At 47.3% G+C, this 18,919-nt stretch overlaps 1 protein-coding gene across 15 annotated transcripts in view; it reads right to left on the minus strand.

Moving 5' to 3' along the window:
* Positions 1–18,919, minus strand: part of CCDC7 (coiled-coil domain containing 7) — a 178,964-nt gene that overhangs the window by 36,880 nt on the left and 123,165 nt on the right. For 14 of the 15 annotated variants that reach the window (XM_083188854.1, XM_083188862.1, XM_083188867.1 and 11 more), the window contains 3 exons: positions 9,549–9,620; positions 389–460; positions 234–305 (listed from right to left, as the gene is read on the minus strand). In XM_083188854.1, the coding sequence (XP_083044980.1) occupies positions 234–305; positions 389–460; positions 9,549–9,620 (216 nt within the window). The remainder of the gene's footprint in view (positions 1–233; positions 306–388; positions 461–9,548; positions 9,621–18,919) is intronic. The other variant, XM_083188855.1, reaches the window with a different exon arrangement.

Raw genomic sequence — 18,919 nt, forward strand, 5'->3', positions numbered from 1 at the left:
ACTGTAATGTACCAAAGGGGGACCTAGTAGGTATCATATTGTGGTCAGGCTACACCTGCTGCACAATGATCCTCACCTAGTGCACAGCACAATATTTTTTTAACTTTTTGGGTAGGAGGTGCGACTATGCCCCTGCAGGAACACATTAAACCAAGATATGCAAAGTCTGTGCATAGCACTGACTGTTTGAGCAATGTGTGTCAATGTTTATAAAATGCAGCAAGTATAATTACCTCCAGAGATCCTTCATGGAATCCAGCAGATGTTTCTGTTTGGTCAGTTGGTTTCTGTGGAACATTATCTTCCTTAAGCGTAAGAAATATATTTATATTATTGGCTTGAATTGAGTAAAAATGGACATAAGCTGCAACTTGTGTGTATACTGTACCAGCACTGCTAGAGGTCCTTGTTCTATTAGATGAGCTTCCTCCCTTTCATCTACATCATACTGGTCTGGTATCTAATGAATGGAGCAGGAAGGAACCAAAAAGAGGAAAAATAGGATTCATGTTAAAATTCCTCCTTTCTAGTAAGTATACCTTAATACAATACTAATACCATCTTTAATCCTGAGTTAGATTTCTTGGGGCCTTGAAACACCCTGGAGAGGGGTGCACCCCTGCAAGCCTCCTCACGGCAGAGAGAGATGCTGCATTGTTTGCTTTTATCACAGCTCCCGAAGCATGGATGTGGCCCCTGCAGTCCCAGAGAAACTCTGGGGAGCAAAATATATTCCTTTCCCACAAAATAGCAGGAGAAATGTAGAGATCTCCAGAAAATGATAGAAAGAAGAGTAGATAAATGAAGAAGTGCTGCATAAGTAACAATGTAGCGTAGCGTAAAATGTAAACAGATTACAAAAAAAAAAAAAGAACATGATGACCAATAAAATGTTTAGTACCGTATGATGCTTTAAATATAAGATGTTTGCATTTGCTCATCAGGTGGTGGATGTTATACCCAGCTAACACCATCGAGATAAATTCAAACAAAGCGTTGTAGTCCAGGTTCCCACACGGTCACACATTCTCCTGTACCACCAACATGCTTCAGCTACCTATAAGCCTTCCTCAGGGTGCACAGAAGTGGAGTCCTCTCAACCTGGGAACCTGGACTACAACACTTTGTTTGACCTTATATGGATGGTGTTACCCGGGTTTAACATCCACCACATGATGATCGAATACAAACGCCTTATGTTTAAGGCCCCACTATCTGTTTATATTTTTGTGCTATGAAGAGTGCACTTCTCTTCTGATTTCCTGATTGGCTGAGCTATGCATCTCCATAGAGACGCATAAGCCGAAGACGCTCTCAGCCTCTGTTGCGCTGGGACAACGCGACAGAAGCTGTAAGCTGCATCGGAGACAGCCGGTTGTCCCCGCTGTCAGTGCGGGGGTAGCCGGCTCTGCAGCAGAAGGGAGACCAGCGCTGGATCCTGGATTGGTGAGTATGTGGTTGTAAAAGTGAGGTGTGTGGATGTGTATGTAATAAAGTTTTACTTTTCTGTGTGTGTGTTTTCATTTAACATTCTTTTTACAGGTGGACTACAAGTCCCAGCGGGCCCATTAATGCCCCGCATGCTGGGACTTGTAGTTCTCCTGTATAAAGCAATGTTAGGATTGAAAGATTTTACATCATCAGGCCGGCATCCACTAGCCAGGGACGCCGGTGACAGCCCCGGGCTTCAGCCCTGGACGGGTGAAGCCTTTGGGGGGGACCCCTTTATTGGGGGGGTCCCCACTTCCTCCAGGTACCCCGTCCAAGGCTGACCAGCCACGGTGCTCATGGTACGGCCGGGGGACCTTATGTAAAAAGTGTCCCCCGGCTGTGGCATGACACTGCGGGCTGTTGGAGCCGGGTGCTGGTTTCAAAATACGGGGACCCCCAGATTTTTTGTCCCCCGTATTTTTGGAACCAGGACCGGTCCAAGAGTCCGGGGCTGGTTTCAGAAATACGGGGACCCCTACACTTTTTGTCCCCCGTATTTTTGGAACCAGGTCCGACTCAATGAGCTGGTTATGCTCAGGAGGGGGGACCCCACGCAATTTTTTTTTTTTTTTTTAATACAAACCCAAAATCGCACATAAGCTCAAATTTGTACATTTTCATGCCTAAAAATCGCACATTTTCATGCCGAAAATTCGCCCATTATCGCACTCAATCGCACTTTTTAGCCTCTAATGCGCATCACATTATAGTAACCACACACAGTAATGCACATTATTCGTAATGCCACACATCATGATGCCCCTTGCACAATATGCAGAACACCATAATGACCATTACACATTATGCCACACACTGTAATTCCCCTTACATAATATGCCATGCACTATAATGGCCATATGACATTGACACACATTATGCTACACATAATGCCCCGAGTACTCCTGCATATGCCCACATTTGTAGCGTTGCTTATTCATAACACCCACACCAGTTGCGAAAAGTAGTTGCTCTGCTTACAAGTAGTGCCCACACCAGTTGCCGACAGTAGTAGCGCTGCGTAACCATATACCCACTCCAGATGCTGACAGTAGTACCTCTGCTTATACATAACACCCACACCAGTTGCCAAAAGTAGTTGCTCTGCTTATACACATGCCCACACCAGTTGCCTAAAAGTAGTACCTCTGCTTATACGTAGTGCCCACACCAGTTGCCGACAGTAGTAGCACTGTGTAACCATATGCCCACACCAGTTGCCGACATTAGTAGCGCTGCCTGTACACATGCCTACACCAGTTGCCGACATTAGTAGTGCTGCCTCTACACGTGCCCACACCAGTTGCCGACATTAGTAGTGCTGCCTCTACACGTGCCCACACCAGTTGCCGACATTAGTAGTGCTGCCTCTACACGTGCCCACACCAGTTGCCAACAGTAGTACCGCTGCCTACACACGTGCCCACACCAGTTGCCGACATTAGTAGTGCTGCCTCTACATGTGCCCACACCAGTTGCCGACAGTAGTACCGCTGCCTACACACGTGCCCACACCAGTTGCCGACATTAGTAGCGCTGCATATAGACGTGCCCACACCAGTTGCTGACATTAACAGTGCTGCCTATACACGTGCCCACACCAGTTGCCGACATTAGTAGTGCTGCCTATACACATGCCCACACCAGTTGCCGACGTTAGTATCGCTGCCTTTACACGTGCCCACATCAGCTGCCGATATTAGTAGCGTTGCCTATATATGTGCCCACACCAGTTGCCGACATTAGTAGTGCTGCCTACACGTAGTGCCCACACCAGTTGCCGACATTAGTAGTGCTGCCTACAAACGTGCCCACACCAGTTGCTGACATTAGTAGCGCTGCATACACATGTGCCCACACCAGTTGCCGACATTAGCAGTGCTGCCTATATACGTGCCCACACCAGTTGCCGACATTAGTAGCGCTGCCTACACATGTGCCCACACCAGTTGCCGACATTAGTAGTGCTGCCTACACATGTGCCCACACCAGTTGCTGACATTAGTAGTGCTGCCTACACACGTGCCCACATCAGTTGCCGACATTAGTAGACTCACACTTTACAATGGTGGCACTGGCAGCTCATCCTCTCCTGTTTCCTGGTGTCTTCAGTCAGCCTTGCTCCCTTGTAGCTCCACCCCTTCTGGTCCATGTAGCCACTCCCCCTCTGTCAGTGTAGCTCCGCCCCCTTTCGGACCCTCCCGATGACCAGCTGATAATGAGCCAGGAGGGATCTCTGTGCCTCCGGCGCTGCTGCCTATGATGAAGTGTGACAGGCGCAGCAGCAGCCGGCAGGCACGGAGGACAGCAGAGGATGCACAGCAGATACAGCGCCTCTCCTGCATGGCGCCTACCTGCTTTGCATCCTCTGCTGAGTGGGTAGCACCGGCCCTTGCTGTGGGGAGTGTGTGTATGGGTAGAGTTAGGCTGCGGGGAGTGTGTGCATGGTTAGTTAGGCTGCAGGAGTGTGTGTGTATAAGTAGAGTTAGGCTGCGGGAGTGTGTGTATGGTTAGAGTTAGGCTGCATTGGGATGTATAGTTAGGATTAGGCTGTAGGTGGGAGGTGTATGGTAAGGCTGTGGGTGGGGGGTATATGGTTTGGTTTGGGCTGCCAGGAAGGGGCGATGTAGTGTAGAGTATTATACTAACCTGGCCCTTTGCACCTTTAGTTTCATCATGTGATTCCCTTCCAGCAGCTGCACTAATCTGTCCCGGTGACCCCTGTAAGCACACACTTCTCCCGGCGGACAGCACAGCAGACATGGACATGGCGCCAGAAGAAACAGAAAAGAGAGAAGAGTTTGTATGGATGCACTCCTTGTGGACAATCAAAGAAAAATTAATTGGAGTTAATTCCTTTTCAAATTTACTTTTAAAAAGATGTGGGGGCTCCTTTTATCTTTATTGAGACCCGGATGGATAAGGAGACCGCCACATGTAGCAAAATAAGAGGTTAAAAGGTTTTTTTCACATTGATCAACATACAGTGTTTCATAAGAAAGAGAAAATTGGGTACTCTTTACTTAGTTGGGCGCCAGCGATTGAAATCGCGGTCGTCGTGGGTAAAAATCGCGGTCGTCGTGGGTAAAAATCGCGGTCATCGCGGGTAAATCGGGATGGCCGCGATGCCCGCGATCACCGCGATTTTCCCATAGGGAACAATGTTAAAACGGCAGATTGACCGCGATTTTACTGTTCAATGCCTCAATGGACCCGATTTGGGGCCAAATAGGCCAAATTAACCCTTAAATGTCCCCCCAAATTTTTAACGCCACCCCACGATCCACGCCAACCCGAAGCGTGGCAAGCGCTGCGAGCCCGCGAGGGGCGGCGGTACGCGTCCTCCGACCTTTTCATGCCCTACTATCCACTAGGGCGTGGTGTGAGAATATAATAGTGTGGCGAGCGCAGCGAGCCACCGAGCCCGAAGCGTGGCGAGCGGACGCGGATACCTTCACAGGTAGACGCGTCCCCTCGCGGGCTTCACAGGTGTCCGCCTCGCCACGGACACCTGTGAAGCCCGCGAGGGGACGCGCATAACTGTGAAGGTATCCGCGTCCGCTCGCCACACTATTATATTCTCACACCACGCCCTAGTGGATAGTAGGGCATGAAAAGGTCGGAGGACGCGTACCGCCGCCCCTCGCGGGCTCGCTGCGCTCGCCACGCTTCAGGTTGGCGTGGATCGTGGGGTGGCGTTAAAAATTTGGGGGGACATTTAAGGGTTAATGGGCTCTGTGGCCCATTTAACATTGATTCCTATGGCCAAATCGGGTGGATTGAGCCATTTAACAGTAAAATCGGGTCCATCGCGCCTTTTAACATTGATTCCTATGGGAAATCGGGAGCATCGCCACACATAAATGTACCCGCGATGCCCGCGACGGGCGCCCATCTAGGTAAAGAGTACCGAAAATTGTGATTGAAAGGATTTAAAAGTGTAGGCAGATACGACTGCTGGTGTTAGTGTTCGAATATGGATTGGGGTATATTCCCCACTGGAGTCCTTGCATATAGTATTAAATCTGTACTAATAAAGACTTATTTACCACTTGTGTTTATTTGTTGCTGCCTCATTTGGGCTTTCCTAGATAAGGTGGGTCACAATGCTCTGATAAGTGTTTACATGTGTAGATGGTATTCTATACATAAAAGGTCCCTGAACACAGTTGTTATAGTTAGGGGTAAATTCCCCACACGCCGTCAAATAGAAGTGCCCAATGTGTGTTTACAAGAGTGTTCTTTAGGGGTAGATTCCCCACAAGTATCCCCCAAACACAGTCTGTGAAGATTAGGGGTGGATTCCCCACTGGAGTCTTCCAGATAGTTGGGGTGTCTGCTGTTGATTTACTCCTATAGGCAGATTGACTCCTAAATACAGAGCAGAGGGATGCCTAGTGCGTGTACCTGTATTTAGGAGTCAATCTGCCTATAGGAGTAAATCAACAGCAGACACCCCAACTATCTGGAAGACTCCAGTGGGGAATCCACCCCTAACTATAACAACTGTGTTCAGGGACCTTTTATGTATAGAATACCATCTACACATGTAAACACTTATCAGAGCATTGTGACCCACCTTACCCAGGAAAGCCCAAATGAGGCAGCAACAAATAAACGCAAGTGGTAAATAAGTCTTTATTGGTACAGATTTAATACTACATGCAAGGACTCCAGTGGGGAATATACCCCAATCCATATTCGAACACTAACACCAGCAGTCGTATCTGCCTACACTTTTAAATCCTTTCAATCACAATTTTCTCTTTCTTATGAAACACTGTATGTTGATCAATGTGAAAAAAACCTTTTAACCTCTTATTTTGCTACATGTGGCGGTCTCCTTATCCATCCGGGTCTCAATAAAGATAAAAGGAGCCCCCACATCTTTTTAAAAGTAAATTTGAAAAGGAATTAACTCCAATCAATTTTTCTTTGATTCACTCCACAAGGAGTGCATCCATAAGGATGGATGGATGCACAAGGAGTGCATCCATACAAACTCTTCTCTCTTTTCTGTTTTTGTATGCCAATTGTTTGGGATAGCACCCCCACTGTTGTGAACCGACATACAGTGGTACACTGCCCACTAAATAGAGGGCATTAATTTCCTTTTTTTGTGTGCAGAACCCCCCAAAACCCCTATCCATGGCGGCAGAAGTCAAGGAAGTCTGGAGACACAGCACAGCAAAAACAGAAAACTGGGCACTTTCCCTCAGCATCCCCCACACACAGAGATACTGTATATGCACCAACCCAGTGGCGTAACTATAATCTATGTGCCCCCCCCCCCGCCGAAAATTTGTCAGCGCCCTCGCCCCCAGCCACCCATGCACCCCCGTGGCTTACCCCTCCGCCCAGCGATCTTGTCTGCGGTCCCGGCTCCCCTCCTGGTTTCTGCTGCTATGAAAAACAGACTATCACAAAATGTCCGCCCCCCTACAGCCGACAGTTTCAGAAAACTATCTGCTATATGGGGCGAACTTTTTATGATGGTCCGTCCATTTTCAAAGCAGCAGAAGGCAGGAGGGGAGCTGGGACCGCAGCGCAGACAAGTAAATCTGCGGGTCCTGGCCACAGCACAGAAGCAGTGGTGGCGGTGTTACAATAGCCCCGCAGACCCCCGGCGCCCGCACTTACACAGTGCCTCCCCACTACAGCGGGGTCTGCGGGGCTATTGTTACACCACTGCACCAACTACCCCTCCAACACACACACACACATTCTGTATACACACATATCTCACACACACATACTGTATATGCACACATCCTCCCCAAACACATACTGTAAATGCACACATCACCCCCACACATATTCTATAAATGCACACACACACACACACACACATACTGTATACGCAACCCCCACAAACACACACACACACACATACTGTATATGCACACACACCCAACAACCACACTGTATATGCAGACATCCCCCAACACATATACTGTATATGCAAACATTTCCCTCAACACACACACATACTGTATATGCACACATCCCCCAACACACACAAACTGTATATGTACACATCCCCCCAACACACACACACATACTGTATATGGACACACACCCCCAACAACCACACTGTATATGAACAAATCTCCCCAACACATATACTGTATATGCACACATCCCCCAACAAACATACATCCCCCCAATACACACATACTGTATATGCACACATTGCCCCAACACACACATACAAAAAGAAGTCTAATCTCCATACACTAAATAAGATTACAATAAAACATAACTTTTATTAATTCTTGTAAGAATACTTTTTAAACTTGAGCGAAGTATATTAAAATTGAGAATAGGTGTAAGAAAATAAAGTGTGAATTAAAATTCTGAAGTAACAGCACACAGCCTTATTTTAATTCACAGTTTATTTTCTTACACCTATTCTCAATTTTAATATACTTCGCACAAGTTTAAAAATAATTCATCTTATTTAGTGTATGGAGATTAGACTTCTTTTTGTTCTTCTCTCTTTACGCAGTATATAAAGCATTCCACTTTAAATACAAGAAAATTAAGCTACGAGGATAGATTGAACAAATATGGATTGTTTACGCTAGAGAAGAGACATTTAAGGGGGGACATGCTTAACATATACAAATATATCAGAGGCCAATATATGGAACTGTCAAGCGCCCTTTTTACTACAAGGAAGGACTCTAGGACACGTGGGCACAAGTTTGGTTTAGAAGAAAAAAGATTTCGTTCCCTTAGAAGGAAAAAAAATTTCACGGTCAGAGCAACCAAACTATGGAACTCTCTTCTTGGTGAGGTGGTGTCGGCAGACACAATAAATACATTTAGAATAAGGTTGGACAAACATTTATTGGTTAAAAACTTCAAGGGGTACAAATAAGAATAAAAATCTGTTATTAAGCTATTAAACCAAGGTTGAACTAGATGGACGCAAGTCTTTTTTCAGCCTTAAGTTCTATGTAACCTCTGTGCTGAGCGATGTACTGTAGTACAGATCGCTCAACACACATAACTCAGCACACGGTGATGCACGAACGATGTGGGCTGAGTGATCTGTCATGGCCAGTGTTCTCTAGTGAGAGATCATTGGCTATTACTTGATACTTTATACTGAAGGCTGGAATAATCTAGCCTGGCAGCGATGTGTGGGACTGTGCATTGCCATCGCTATGGGGCACACACACTGAGCAATTTGAGCTTAATTTCTAAGCGATCTAGCCAGATCTCACTGTGCATGTGCCCCATAAGATGCATAGTTCAAGAAAGTTGCACATGATTTGAAAATAGTGTTTGCGGGCACATCTGTAGGAACACAGTAAGCACTTATTGTGTTGGAGCCAGGGCCAGATTTAAGTAACATGCCGCCCATAGGCACAACATTGTGCCTCCCCCCCCCCCGGTACCTGCTGATGACTACCCCACCCACCACCACCACCGTACCTGCTTATGTAGCCACAGTCCCAGGTATGGAGGAGGCGTCCTGTCCTCTACTCCTCCCCAGTGCTGGAGATGTCACTGCTGCAGCTGGTGCTCCAGTCACTTCCACAGCCGCTGCCATGGGTGTGGTATAGGGTTCCGACAGTGGGGATCCCGACAGTCATTATCCCGGGATCCCGAATGGCCGGACCCAGACAGCATGGTGAGCGCAACAAAACCCCTTTCGGGCTTGCTGCGCTCACCACGATTCTATTCTCCCTCTATGGGGGTCGTGAACCCCCACGAGGGAGAATAGCTGATGGCCGTCGGGGTTTTGACTGTCGGGATCCCAACGTCGGGTAAATGACTGTCGGGATCCCGACTGTCGGGACCCCATCCGGCACCCGCTGCCATAGTGCTGCTGGGATATGGAGCAGCAGCCCTCTGCATTTCACGGACCCCCCGCGACCCCCCCCCTCCCGTATTTTCCAGACCCCAGTGAGAAGGGGGATGCCGTGCTGTCCTCAGCAGGTGCCGCCCATAGGCACGTGCCTTGTGGGAAATCCGGCCCTGGTTGGAGCATTGTGTATCAATGTTAATAAAATATTTATAAATTGCAAATGAGCAGCAAGTATAACTACCTTCAGCGATCCTTCATGGAATCCAGCAGATGTTTCTGTTTGGTCAGTTGCTTTCTGTGGAACATTATCTTCCTGAAGAAGTGTAATAAATATATATATATATATAATGCAGAAAAAGACGTCACTCTGGGTACTTTAAAGTGCAGTATTTTACTGAGTGCACACAATAAAATACTGCACTTTAAAGTACCCGGAGTCTATTTCTGCATAGTATATTCATCAGAGGTTGTTCCCCTGAGTGGACGGGCACCCGGGCCAAGTTAACCCTTTACTGGGAGTGAGTAGTGCCGGACCCCTGTCCTATATACACACAAAATACTTATGCGCAAAATCCTTATTATGGAAATTCCCTTAGGCGTGCAGCTCTCCCGATAGACCTTACCAAGATCCCAAACATAGGTACTTTAAAAAAAATGTGCACAATGAGCAAAAGTATATAGTACTTTACTAAAAGATATATATCCTCACATACATTAATGTTTTAATAAAATATGCTTGCCAGCATTTGGAATTGGGAAGATCAACACTGTACCACGTGCTGGTGGATATTCACTGGTGTCGGGTGTAGTTCCATACACCTTTCATACACCGGCATCAGCTCTCAACGTCGATCCCAACCATCAAAAGCAGGAGGTGATGTCACCTTGTCTTTTCCGCATAGGCCACACCCAACGCATTTCATTATCAACCAGAACTTTGTCAGGTGCATGGAACTACAGCCGACACCATTGAATATCTCTTTTAGAAGGGAAAAGGGGAAGTGGAAATGGCGACCGGTGCACAGGTTGGGATTTACAGTAAGGTTTAGTAACTAGGTATATACCTTGACCTTAAGGTAGATAGATGTTCCACAATAGAGGATGTGTTGTCGGAAACAACGTTTTCCTTTAATTTGGAGACGTGGAGGTGCACCCAAGAGAGTGGTTATAGTTAGACAAAAGAAAGAAGAAAAAGACTCTCTGTTTTTCGGGGCACTCTTTAGTAATTGATAGCGCAGGACAATCCCTGCGTATCCGGAATGGTCAAAAAATTTTTTTTTATATAGGATGGGAAAGGGTTACACTAGGTTTAACCTGTTGGGTACATAGATGGAGAAACAATGTCTCTGGTAGTAGAATAACCGTGAATAATTGATCTAGTTTACACAATGTACAGGAGGCTGGGGGAGTTCATGAGGAATTCCCCTCATTCTCCTAGTGAAAAATGGGTTTCTTAAAATATAACTTTTAATAATGTATTACTTAAAAAAGATTACTGGACAAACATGTAACTTGAACTAGACACACATACATAAATAACATAAAAAAGGAAGAAGAAATGCGGTGCACGATACGGTATTTAACAATTTCCGTCGTAAGATACTTAGTGATTGCCACAGAGGGCAGATACGTACACCGTTTGTCAATCCTTATACAAATATAAATATAAATATCCCGTCAGTAGTGAAGTTTCGCCAAATACAGATCTGGGATATCAGTTTAATCGATACTATAAGGGTGCTTCTTTATGTTCACCCAAATTCTGGTATCCGCTAATCTGTTGGTGTCCCACTAGTGCAGCCCGTAAGCTGGATTCTGGTGGATCTCAGCCTAGGATGGCCAGCTAATTGACACCAACAGATTAGCGGATACCAGAATTTGGGTGAACATAAAGAAGCACCCTTATAGTATCGATTAAACTGATATCCCAGATCTGTATTTGGCGAAACTTCACTACTGACGGGATATTTATATTTATATTTGTATAAGGATTGACAAACGGTGTACGTATCTGCCCTCTGTGGCAATCACTAAGTATCTTACGACGGAAATTGTTAAATACCGTATCGTGCACCGCATTTCTTCTTCCTTTTTTATGTTATTTATGTATGTGTGTCTAGTTCAAGTTACATGTTTGTCCAGTAATCTTTTTTAAGTAATACATTATTAAAAGTTATATTTTAAGAAACCCATTTTTCACTAGGAGAATGAGGGGAATTCCTCATGAACTCCCCCAGCCTCCTGTACATTGTGTAAACTAGATCAATTATTCACGGTTATTCTACTACCAGAGACATTGTTTCTCCATCTATGTACCCAACAGGTTAAACCTAGTGTAACCCTTTCCCATCCTATATAAAAAAATTTTTTTGACCATTCCGGATACGCAGGGATTGTCCTGCGCTATCAATTACTAAAGAGTGCCCCGAAAAACAGAGAGTCTTTTTCTTCTTTCTTTTGTCTAACCATTGAATATCTACCAGCATGCGGCACAGTGCAGTGGAGCATGCGGGGGGGTTTCTGGTTACCCAGAAACCCCCCTTGACAAACCAATTTATTTTTTCCATGTGATTAATTTGCCCGCCAGTCCGCGATTCAGCCCCGCCCCTCAGTAATTGGCTCTGCTCCCTCTTCAATCACGAATCTCGGGTTGAGCAGAACACCGACACTGAGCTGAGCTTCTATCTGGGTGAGCCCACACACAGCTGCTGTCTGCTCTCCATGGTCTCAGTGCTGCTACCTGCTTATACAGTATTACTATTTACAAAAGGCACTTGTAACTAGAGATGAGCGCGTCTGGATTACGGGGATCCGGACACCCCCAAACACCCCCCTATCCGAACGCATTCACAAGCCTGTTCAGGTTTTCCCGCTTTCGGATCTCACGAGATCCGGACAATGGGGTTTATTCTAGTTCATTCTTTCTGACAAAATCCTTCTTAGATGGACAAAATCATGTGCACTGCGGGTGGGGCAGATGTAACATGTGCAGATAGAATTAGATTTGGGTGAGGTTTTACTTCAAAGTGAGATCTACAATATATTGCAGTGTAAAATAAAGCAGTCAGTATTTTCCCTGCACAGAAACAAAATAACTCACCCAAATCTAATTCTATCTGCACATGTTACATCTGCCCCCCTGCAGTGCACATGGTTTTGTCCATCTAAGAAGGATTTTGTCCGAAAGAATGAACTAGAATAAACCCCATTGTCACAACAATGTCACTATATGTATATAAGGACGGCCGGGTGGGCGGGCGCCTTGTTCACTCCAGTCTAGGAGATTGAACAGCGTGCACGTCTCGGCTGTCTTCCCTGGCACCCACCCGCGTGCTCAATCTCCCACCCCACTGTGCAACCTGCTTGGTGTAGCAGTTTTAACTACTACACTTCTGATATGGACAAGTTCAACCTGCATGGTGTAGTAGTTCTACACTGCTGATAGTGACAACCTGCATGGTGTAGTAGTTCTACACTGCTGATAGTGACAACCTGTGTGGTGTAGTAGTTCTACACTGCTGATAGTGACAACCTGTGTGGTGTAGTAGTTCTACACTGCTGATAGTGACAACCTGTGTGGTGTAGTAGTTTTAACGGTACTCTTTACCTAGCACGGTGCCCACGATTTTGATCGTGGGCATCGCAGGTAAAAAAATCGCGGGCATTGAATGCACTAAAAATCGGGTGCGACGCGACCGACGCGATGCCCGCGATTTCCCATAGGGAACAATGTTAAATGTCTCAATTGACCCGATTTTCATGTTCAATGCCTCAATTGACCCGATTTTTCCATAGGAACCAATGTTAAATGGCCCACAGAGGCCAAATAGCCACCCTGAAGTGTGAAATGGCCCCCACAATTGTTAACGCCACCCCACGATCAACGTCAACCCGAAGCGTGGCGAGCGCAGCGAGCGCGCGTGGGGCGGCGGTACGCGTCCTACGACCTTTTCATACCCCCACTATCCACGTCGGCGTGGAGTTGAGAATAGAATAGTGTGGCGAGTGCAGTGAGCCACCGAGCCCGAAGCGTGGCGAGCGCAGCGAGCCCCGCGAGGGGACGCGGATACCTTCACAGGTAAACGCGTCCCTTCGCGGGCTTCACAGGTATCCGCGTCCGCTCGCCACGCCACGCTTAACGCCGACGTGGATAGTGGGGGTATGAAAAGGTCGTAGGACGCGTACCGCCGCCCCACGCGGGCTCCCTGCGCTCGCCACGCTTCGGGTTCACGTTGATCGTGGGGTGGCGTTAACAATTGTGGGGGCCATTTCACACTTCAGGGTGCCTATTTGGCCTCTGTGGGCCATTTAACATTGTTTCCTATGGAAAAATCGGGTCAATTGAGGCTTTGAACAGGAAAATCGGGTCAATTGAGACATTTAACATTGTTCCCTATGGGAAATCACGGGCATCGCGTTGGTCGCGTCGCACCCGATTTTTTAGTGCATTCAATGCCCACGATGGCCGCGATGGGCGCCGTGCTAGGTAAAGAGTACCGTTTTAACTACAGTACTACACTGCTGATAGAATCTGCTGAGTCTGACTGTGTTAGTGTAGTGTAGTGTGGTGGTACACTGACAGAGTCTGTGCTGTATATTATATATTCATCCCTGTAGTCTGTGCCTGTGCCTCATAGAGATGGATTTACCTGTCCTCCAGTCCCACTCCCAGTCCCTACCACCAAATTCCTTAATAATATAATCCTTTTCAATTTTTCTGTGTCTGCTACTGTGTGACTAAGCTGGAACAGGGTACTACAAGTCTCACCTCACCTGTGCAGGCCACACGTCAGTGCAAATTGTAAAATATCATTTTTATTTTAGAATAAAGGGTTAAATAAATATACTAACTTTTAATCCTTCAAAACTTTTCTGTGTCTGCTGGTGTGTGTGTGTGTGTAAGCCAGGAGAGGGTACTACAAGTCTCACCTCACCTGTGCAGGCCACACGTCGGTGCAAATTTCAAAATATCCTTTTTATTTTACAATAAAGGGGTTACTGACTTCTTAATAATCATTTTCAAATTTACTGTGTCTGCTGCTGTGTGACTGTTAGCTGGGAGATGGTACTACAAGTCTCACCTCACCTGTGTGCACACTGGTGCTGCAAAAAAAGAAATCTTTTTTTTTTTTTTTTACAATAAGGGTTACTGACTTAAATAATAATCCTTATAGTACAAAATAGGCTACAATAGTACAATAACCACTTCCTCCAAGTGCTGAAGCTGCTGCCACTATTCAAGACATAGAACATGATGATGAAATGCCATCAACGTCATCTGCCAATGCCCATTGTCATCGTCGAGGGCATGTGAAATTCAAAAAGGCAAAGTTGAGTATGTTTAAGAAAAAAAATAAATGTAAATCCTTGGAGGAGAAACGTAGGCTTGCCAATATGCCATTTACCACACGGAGTGGCAAGGGACAGCTAAGGCCCTGGCCTATGTTCTTGATTAGTGGTCCAGCTTCACATGACAATCACAGCCCTCCTCCTCATCCCCTCCCCCTCCTAAATATGTAAAGAGAGTAAAGCTGTAACAAAAAGACAGCAAACAACTCAGCCTTCTAAAGACACGGTATTACAAATCCCCAAGGAGAGTCGAAGGGTGTTGGTGGTTGCGAAGCCTGACCTTCCTATCACTGTACGGGAAGAGGTGGCTCATTCCACCATTTGCAGCATGCCCTCTGAATATGCTGGAAGGATCACCCACAGTCCATTTCCTGATTTTGAAGTTGTCAATGTTGTACACCAGGAGGAGGAAATTCATGTAGCTGGCACGGAGGAGGAAGTTGATGAGGAGGAGGATGCTGCTGATGGTGATGACTAAGGCAAGGCCAATTTATTTTAATGGAACCCTGCGCTAATCTAAATATTGCACCATATACTGAAATCACAAGTGCCAGACACGGATTTAAAATGGCGGCTGCTTCTCACACTTGTCCTGCTACTGAATCACACTTAGATAGGGTGTTACAGTGTCTCCGGGAAGCCATTCTGCAGTGTTAATGGAAGCACTGTACCTTAAGCACAGATAACATGTACATGACTGTCACATTCACAGACACACTGTAATGCAGATGAAGATATTCCGAATATTATTCTGGGAGCCCGCCGCTGCCACTCTCACCCTGCATCACACAACCAGACACCATCAGAAGACAACCTAAAAAGTGACAGGAGCGTGCAGGGGATTCTTGTGGTGGCCCGCAAAAGTGCTGGACACTTTTGCCATTCTGCCACTGCCTGCCGAAGGCTGGAGTGGCAGCAAACACTCTATAACCTGCCCTGCCATCACCTCAAACAAGAGGTTGTGACGCGCTGGAACTCAACCCTCTATATCATAGGTGTCAAACACAAGGCCCGCGGGCCAAATCCGGCCCACCAGACCTCGTAATGTGGCCCGCGCAGCCGCCGCCAGCCTTCACCTATTACACTGTAATAATTACAGCATTCCCGCGAGCCAATGGGGAGCTGGAGGGCTTGCACCAATACTAACCCTAATACGCATTGTCTGGGCAACTTTCGGCCTTCTATCAGGCTTATCTTACGTGGCCCCGCCTCCTCCCACTGCTGAACTTGTGGGAGGAGGCTCCAGGACTTTCAGGTACCACTCCCAGTAAGATCGATTGCGGCCGCTGCTGCCAGGACCTGCGAGGGGGTCATGTGATAAGCCTTCCTTCCTACATCTCTGGGCAGCTTCTCCGCAGAGACCGGCACGTTATTATATCACTGCCAGCGCTACAGGGACATCCTCAGCAGGCTCCCGAGTTCTGCACATGTCACATCGAGGTGAGCGAGGATGGGGGTGGCTGGCTATGATACTATGCTATCCTGCGCTATGACCATGGTGGTAGCAGGGGAGGGGGCTCTGGCAGGGGAGGGGGTTACAGCTTCAGGGAACCATCACCTGTGACAGAGTGGGGAAGGGTCTGAGGGTTTGTGCAAAAGTCATGCTGCGCTGCTGGGGATAGATGGAGAAAAGGCTGGATGTGCTGTTAAATCTAACCCCCTCCTGCCCCCACAGCACAAACATAACCTCCCTCCTCCTCCCACCCCCACAGTCTAACCCTCTCCTCAGCCTACATCTTAATCCTTTCTTCCAGCAGCCTAAACCCTGACATTTAAGCCAGCAACCTAAGGCCTGAACTTCCTCCCACAGCTTAAACCCTGACCTTCCCTCTGCAACCTAAGCCCTGAACTTCCCTTCCACAGCTTAAACCCTGACCTTCCCTCCCCCAGCCTAAGCCCTGACCTTCCCTCCCGCAGCCTAAGCCCTGACCTTCCCTCCCGCAGCCTAAGCCCTGACCTTCCCTCATGCAGCCTAAGCCCTGACCTTCCCTCCCGCAGCCTAAACCCTGACCTTCCCTCCCGCAGCCTAAACCCTGACCTTCCCTCCCGCAGCCTAAACCCTGACCTTCTCTCCCGCAGCCTAAGCCCTGACCTTCCCTCCCGCAGCCTAAGCCCTGACCTTCCCTTCCACAGCTTAAACCCTGACCTTCCCTCTGCAACCTAAGCCCTGACCTTCCCTTCCACAACTTAAACCCTGACCTTCCCTCCCCCAGCCTAAGCCCTGACCTTCCCTCCCGCAGCCTAAGCCCTGACCTTCCCTCCCGCAGCCTAAGCCCTGACCTTCCCTCCCGCAGCCTAAGCCCTGACCTTCCCTCCCGCAGCTTAAGCCCTGACCTTCCCTCCCGCAGCCTAAGCCCTGACCTTCCCTCACGCAGCATAAACCCTGACCTTCCCTCCCGCAGCATAAACCCTGACCTTCCCTCCCGCAGCCTAAGCCCTGACCTTCCCTCCCGCAGCCTAAGCCCTGACTTTCCCTCCCGCCGCCTAAGCCCTGACCTTCCCTCCCGCAGCCACAGACAGTAGGGATTACAAAAAACAGTAATAATTGAATGCAGTGACAATAATTTATGATAATAAAGAGTGGACACATAGTCCTACAGATACAACCGGCCCTTTGAGGGTGACCAAACTGCTGATGCGGCCCCCGATGAATTTGAGTTTGACACCCCTGCTCTATATGCTGCAGAGGATGGAGGAGCAGCAAAAGGCCATTTAAGCCTACACAGCCACCAACGACATAGGCAAAGGAGCAGGGATGCACCTGACTCAAGTGCAAGTGCATATACTAAAGGGGATATAATAAGGGAGGGGGGGTTATGTTTGGCCAGTAGGTCCCTCTCCTTTGCAGCTCTGCAGTGCAGCTATTCCATTAATTGGCTTCTCTTTTCGACCCGTGTAAGAAACCCTTGGCCATTGACAATGTATTCGTGTATTGTTTCCACTCGCCTTACTTGCTGGAAAACAATTTCTTTTGGAAGCTCCGTGCAGATCTCAGTGTGGCACAAATCATCTGCTGCTCTTTGGCTATATGTATTTAAATACCCATCAACCAATGATGGAAAATCAGCTAACATGGCATCCAACAGTGCGAGGCATAGAGCCAAGCGGTGTAAGACTTCCATAGCCAATTCTTTGAGCAAATGTGTAGACATTGGACGATCAAGCTATATAGTGGGGTTATCCTTTATTAAACTGCTTGTAAGTCAGCTTGTAAGTCTCGCCTAACTTGATGGAAAACACAAAGTTGAATTTCTTTTGGAAGCGCAAAGCAGATCTCAGTGCGGCGCAAATCATCCGCTGCTCCTTGGCTATATGTATTTAAATACCCATCACCCAATGATGTAAAATCAGCTAACATGTGTATGTCCTATTTCCGCAACATAAGGGTGGGTGGGAGGGCCCAAGGACAATTCCATCTTGCATCACCATTCATTAATCCCACTGCTGAGAGTCAATAATATGTAAGAAAAGTGGACTCATCTTGAATTGAATACAAATGTTTGCACTCCACTTCTTGCTTCGGCAATGTATTGCGAGATGGTTGGTAATAATCACAGAGCTCAGCAATCCCACTGCTGAGAGTCAATGATATGTAAGATTAGATATGTGGACTCGTCTTTGATTGCATACAACTGTTTGCACTCCACTTCTTGCTTCAGCAATGTATTACAAGACGGTTGGTAATAATCACAGAGCTGAGCAATCCCACTGATGAGAGTCAATGATATGTAAGATAAGTGGACTTGTCTTTAATTGCATACAACTGTTTGCACTCCACTTCTTGCTTCGGCAATGTATTGCGAGATGGTTGGTAATAATCACAGAGCTCAGCAATCCCACTGCTGAGAGTCAAATCCAGCTTCCTCGGTGCATTCAGTGGCTTGTCTTTTCCAACCCTTGGCCATTGACAATGTATTCGTGTATTGCTTCCTCTCGCCTAACTTGCTGGAAAACAGAAAGTTGCTAATGTGTAGATATTGGATGATCAAGCCATATAGTGGGGTTATCGTTTATTAAACTTTGCTTGTAAGTCAGCTTATAAATCTCGCCAGTGGCGTAACTACATTTTGGGCGCCCCCCCCCCCCGTTAAAGGGAGGGCGCCCAGCCACTCACCCGCCCAGGCGAGGACCGCAGGCGGCGCAGATGGAGACCGGGGGCGCGGCGGGAGAATAGGAAGAAATCCTATTCAAAAGACTGGGCGGCCGTTGATTGGCTGAGGTCTCCATCTGCGCCGCCTGCCGCTCCCCCAGGTAGCCGTCAAT

The sequence above is a fragment of the Crinia signifera genome, chromosome 5 (genome assembly GCF_055691185.1).
Source record: "Crinia signifera chromosome 5, ASM5569118v1, whole genome shotgun sequence".
Lineage (NCBI taxonomy): Eukaryota > Metazoa > Chordata > Amphibia > Anura > Myobatrachidae > Crinia > Crinia signifera.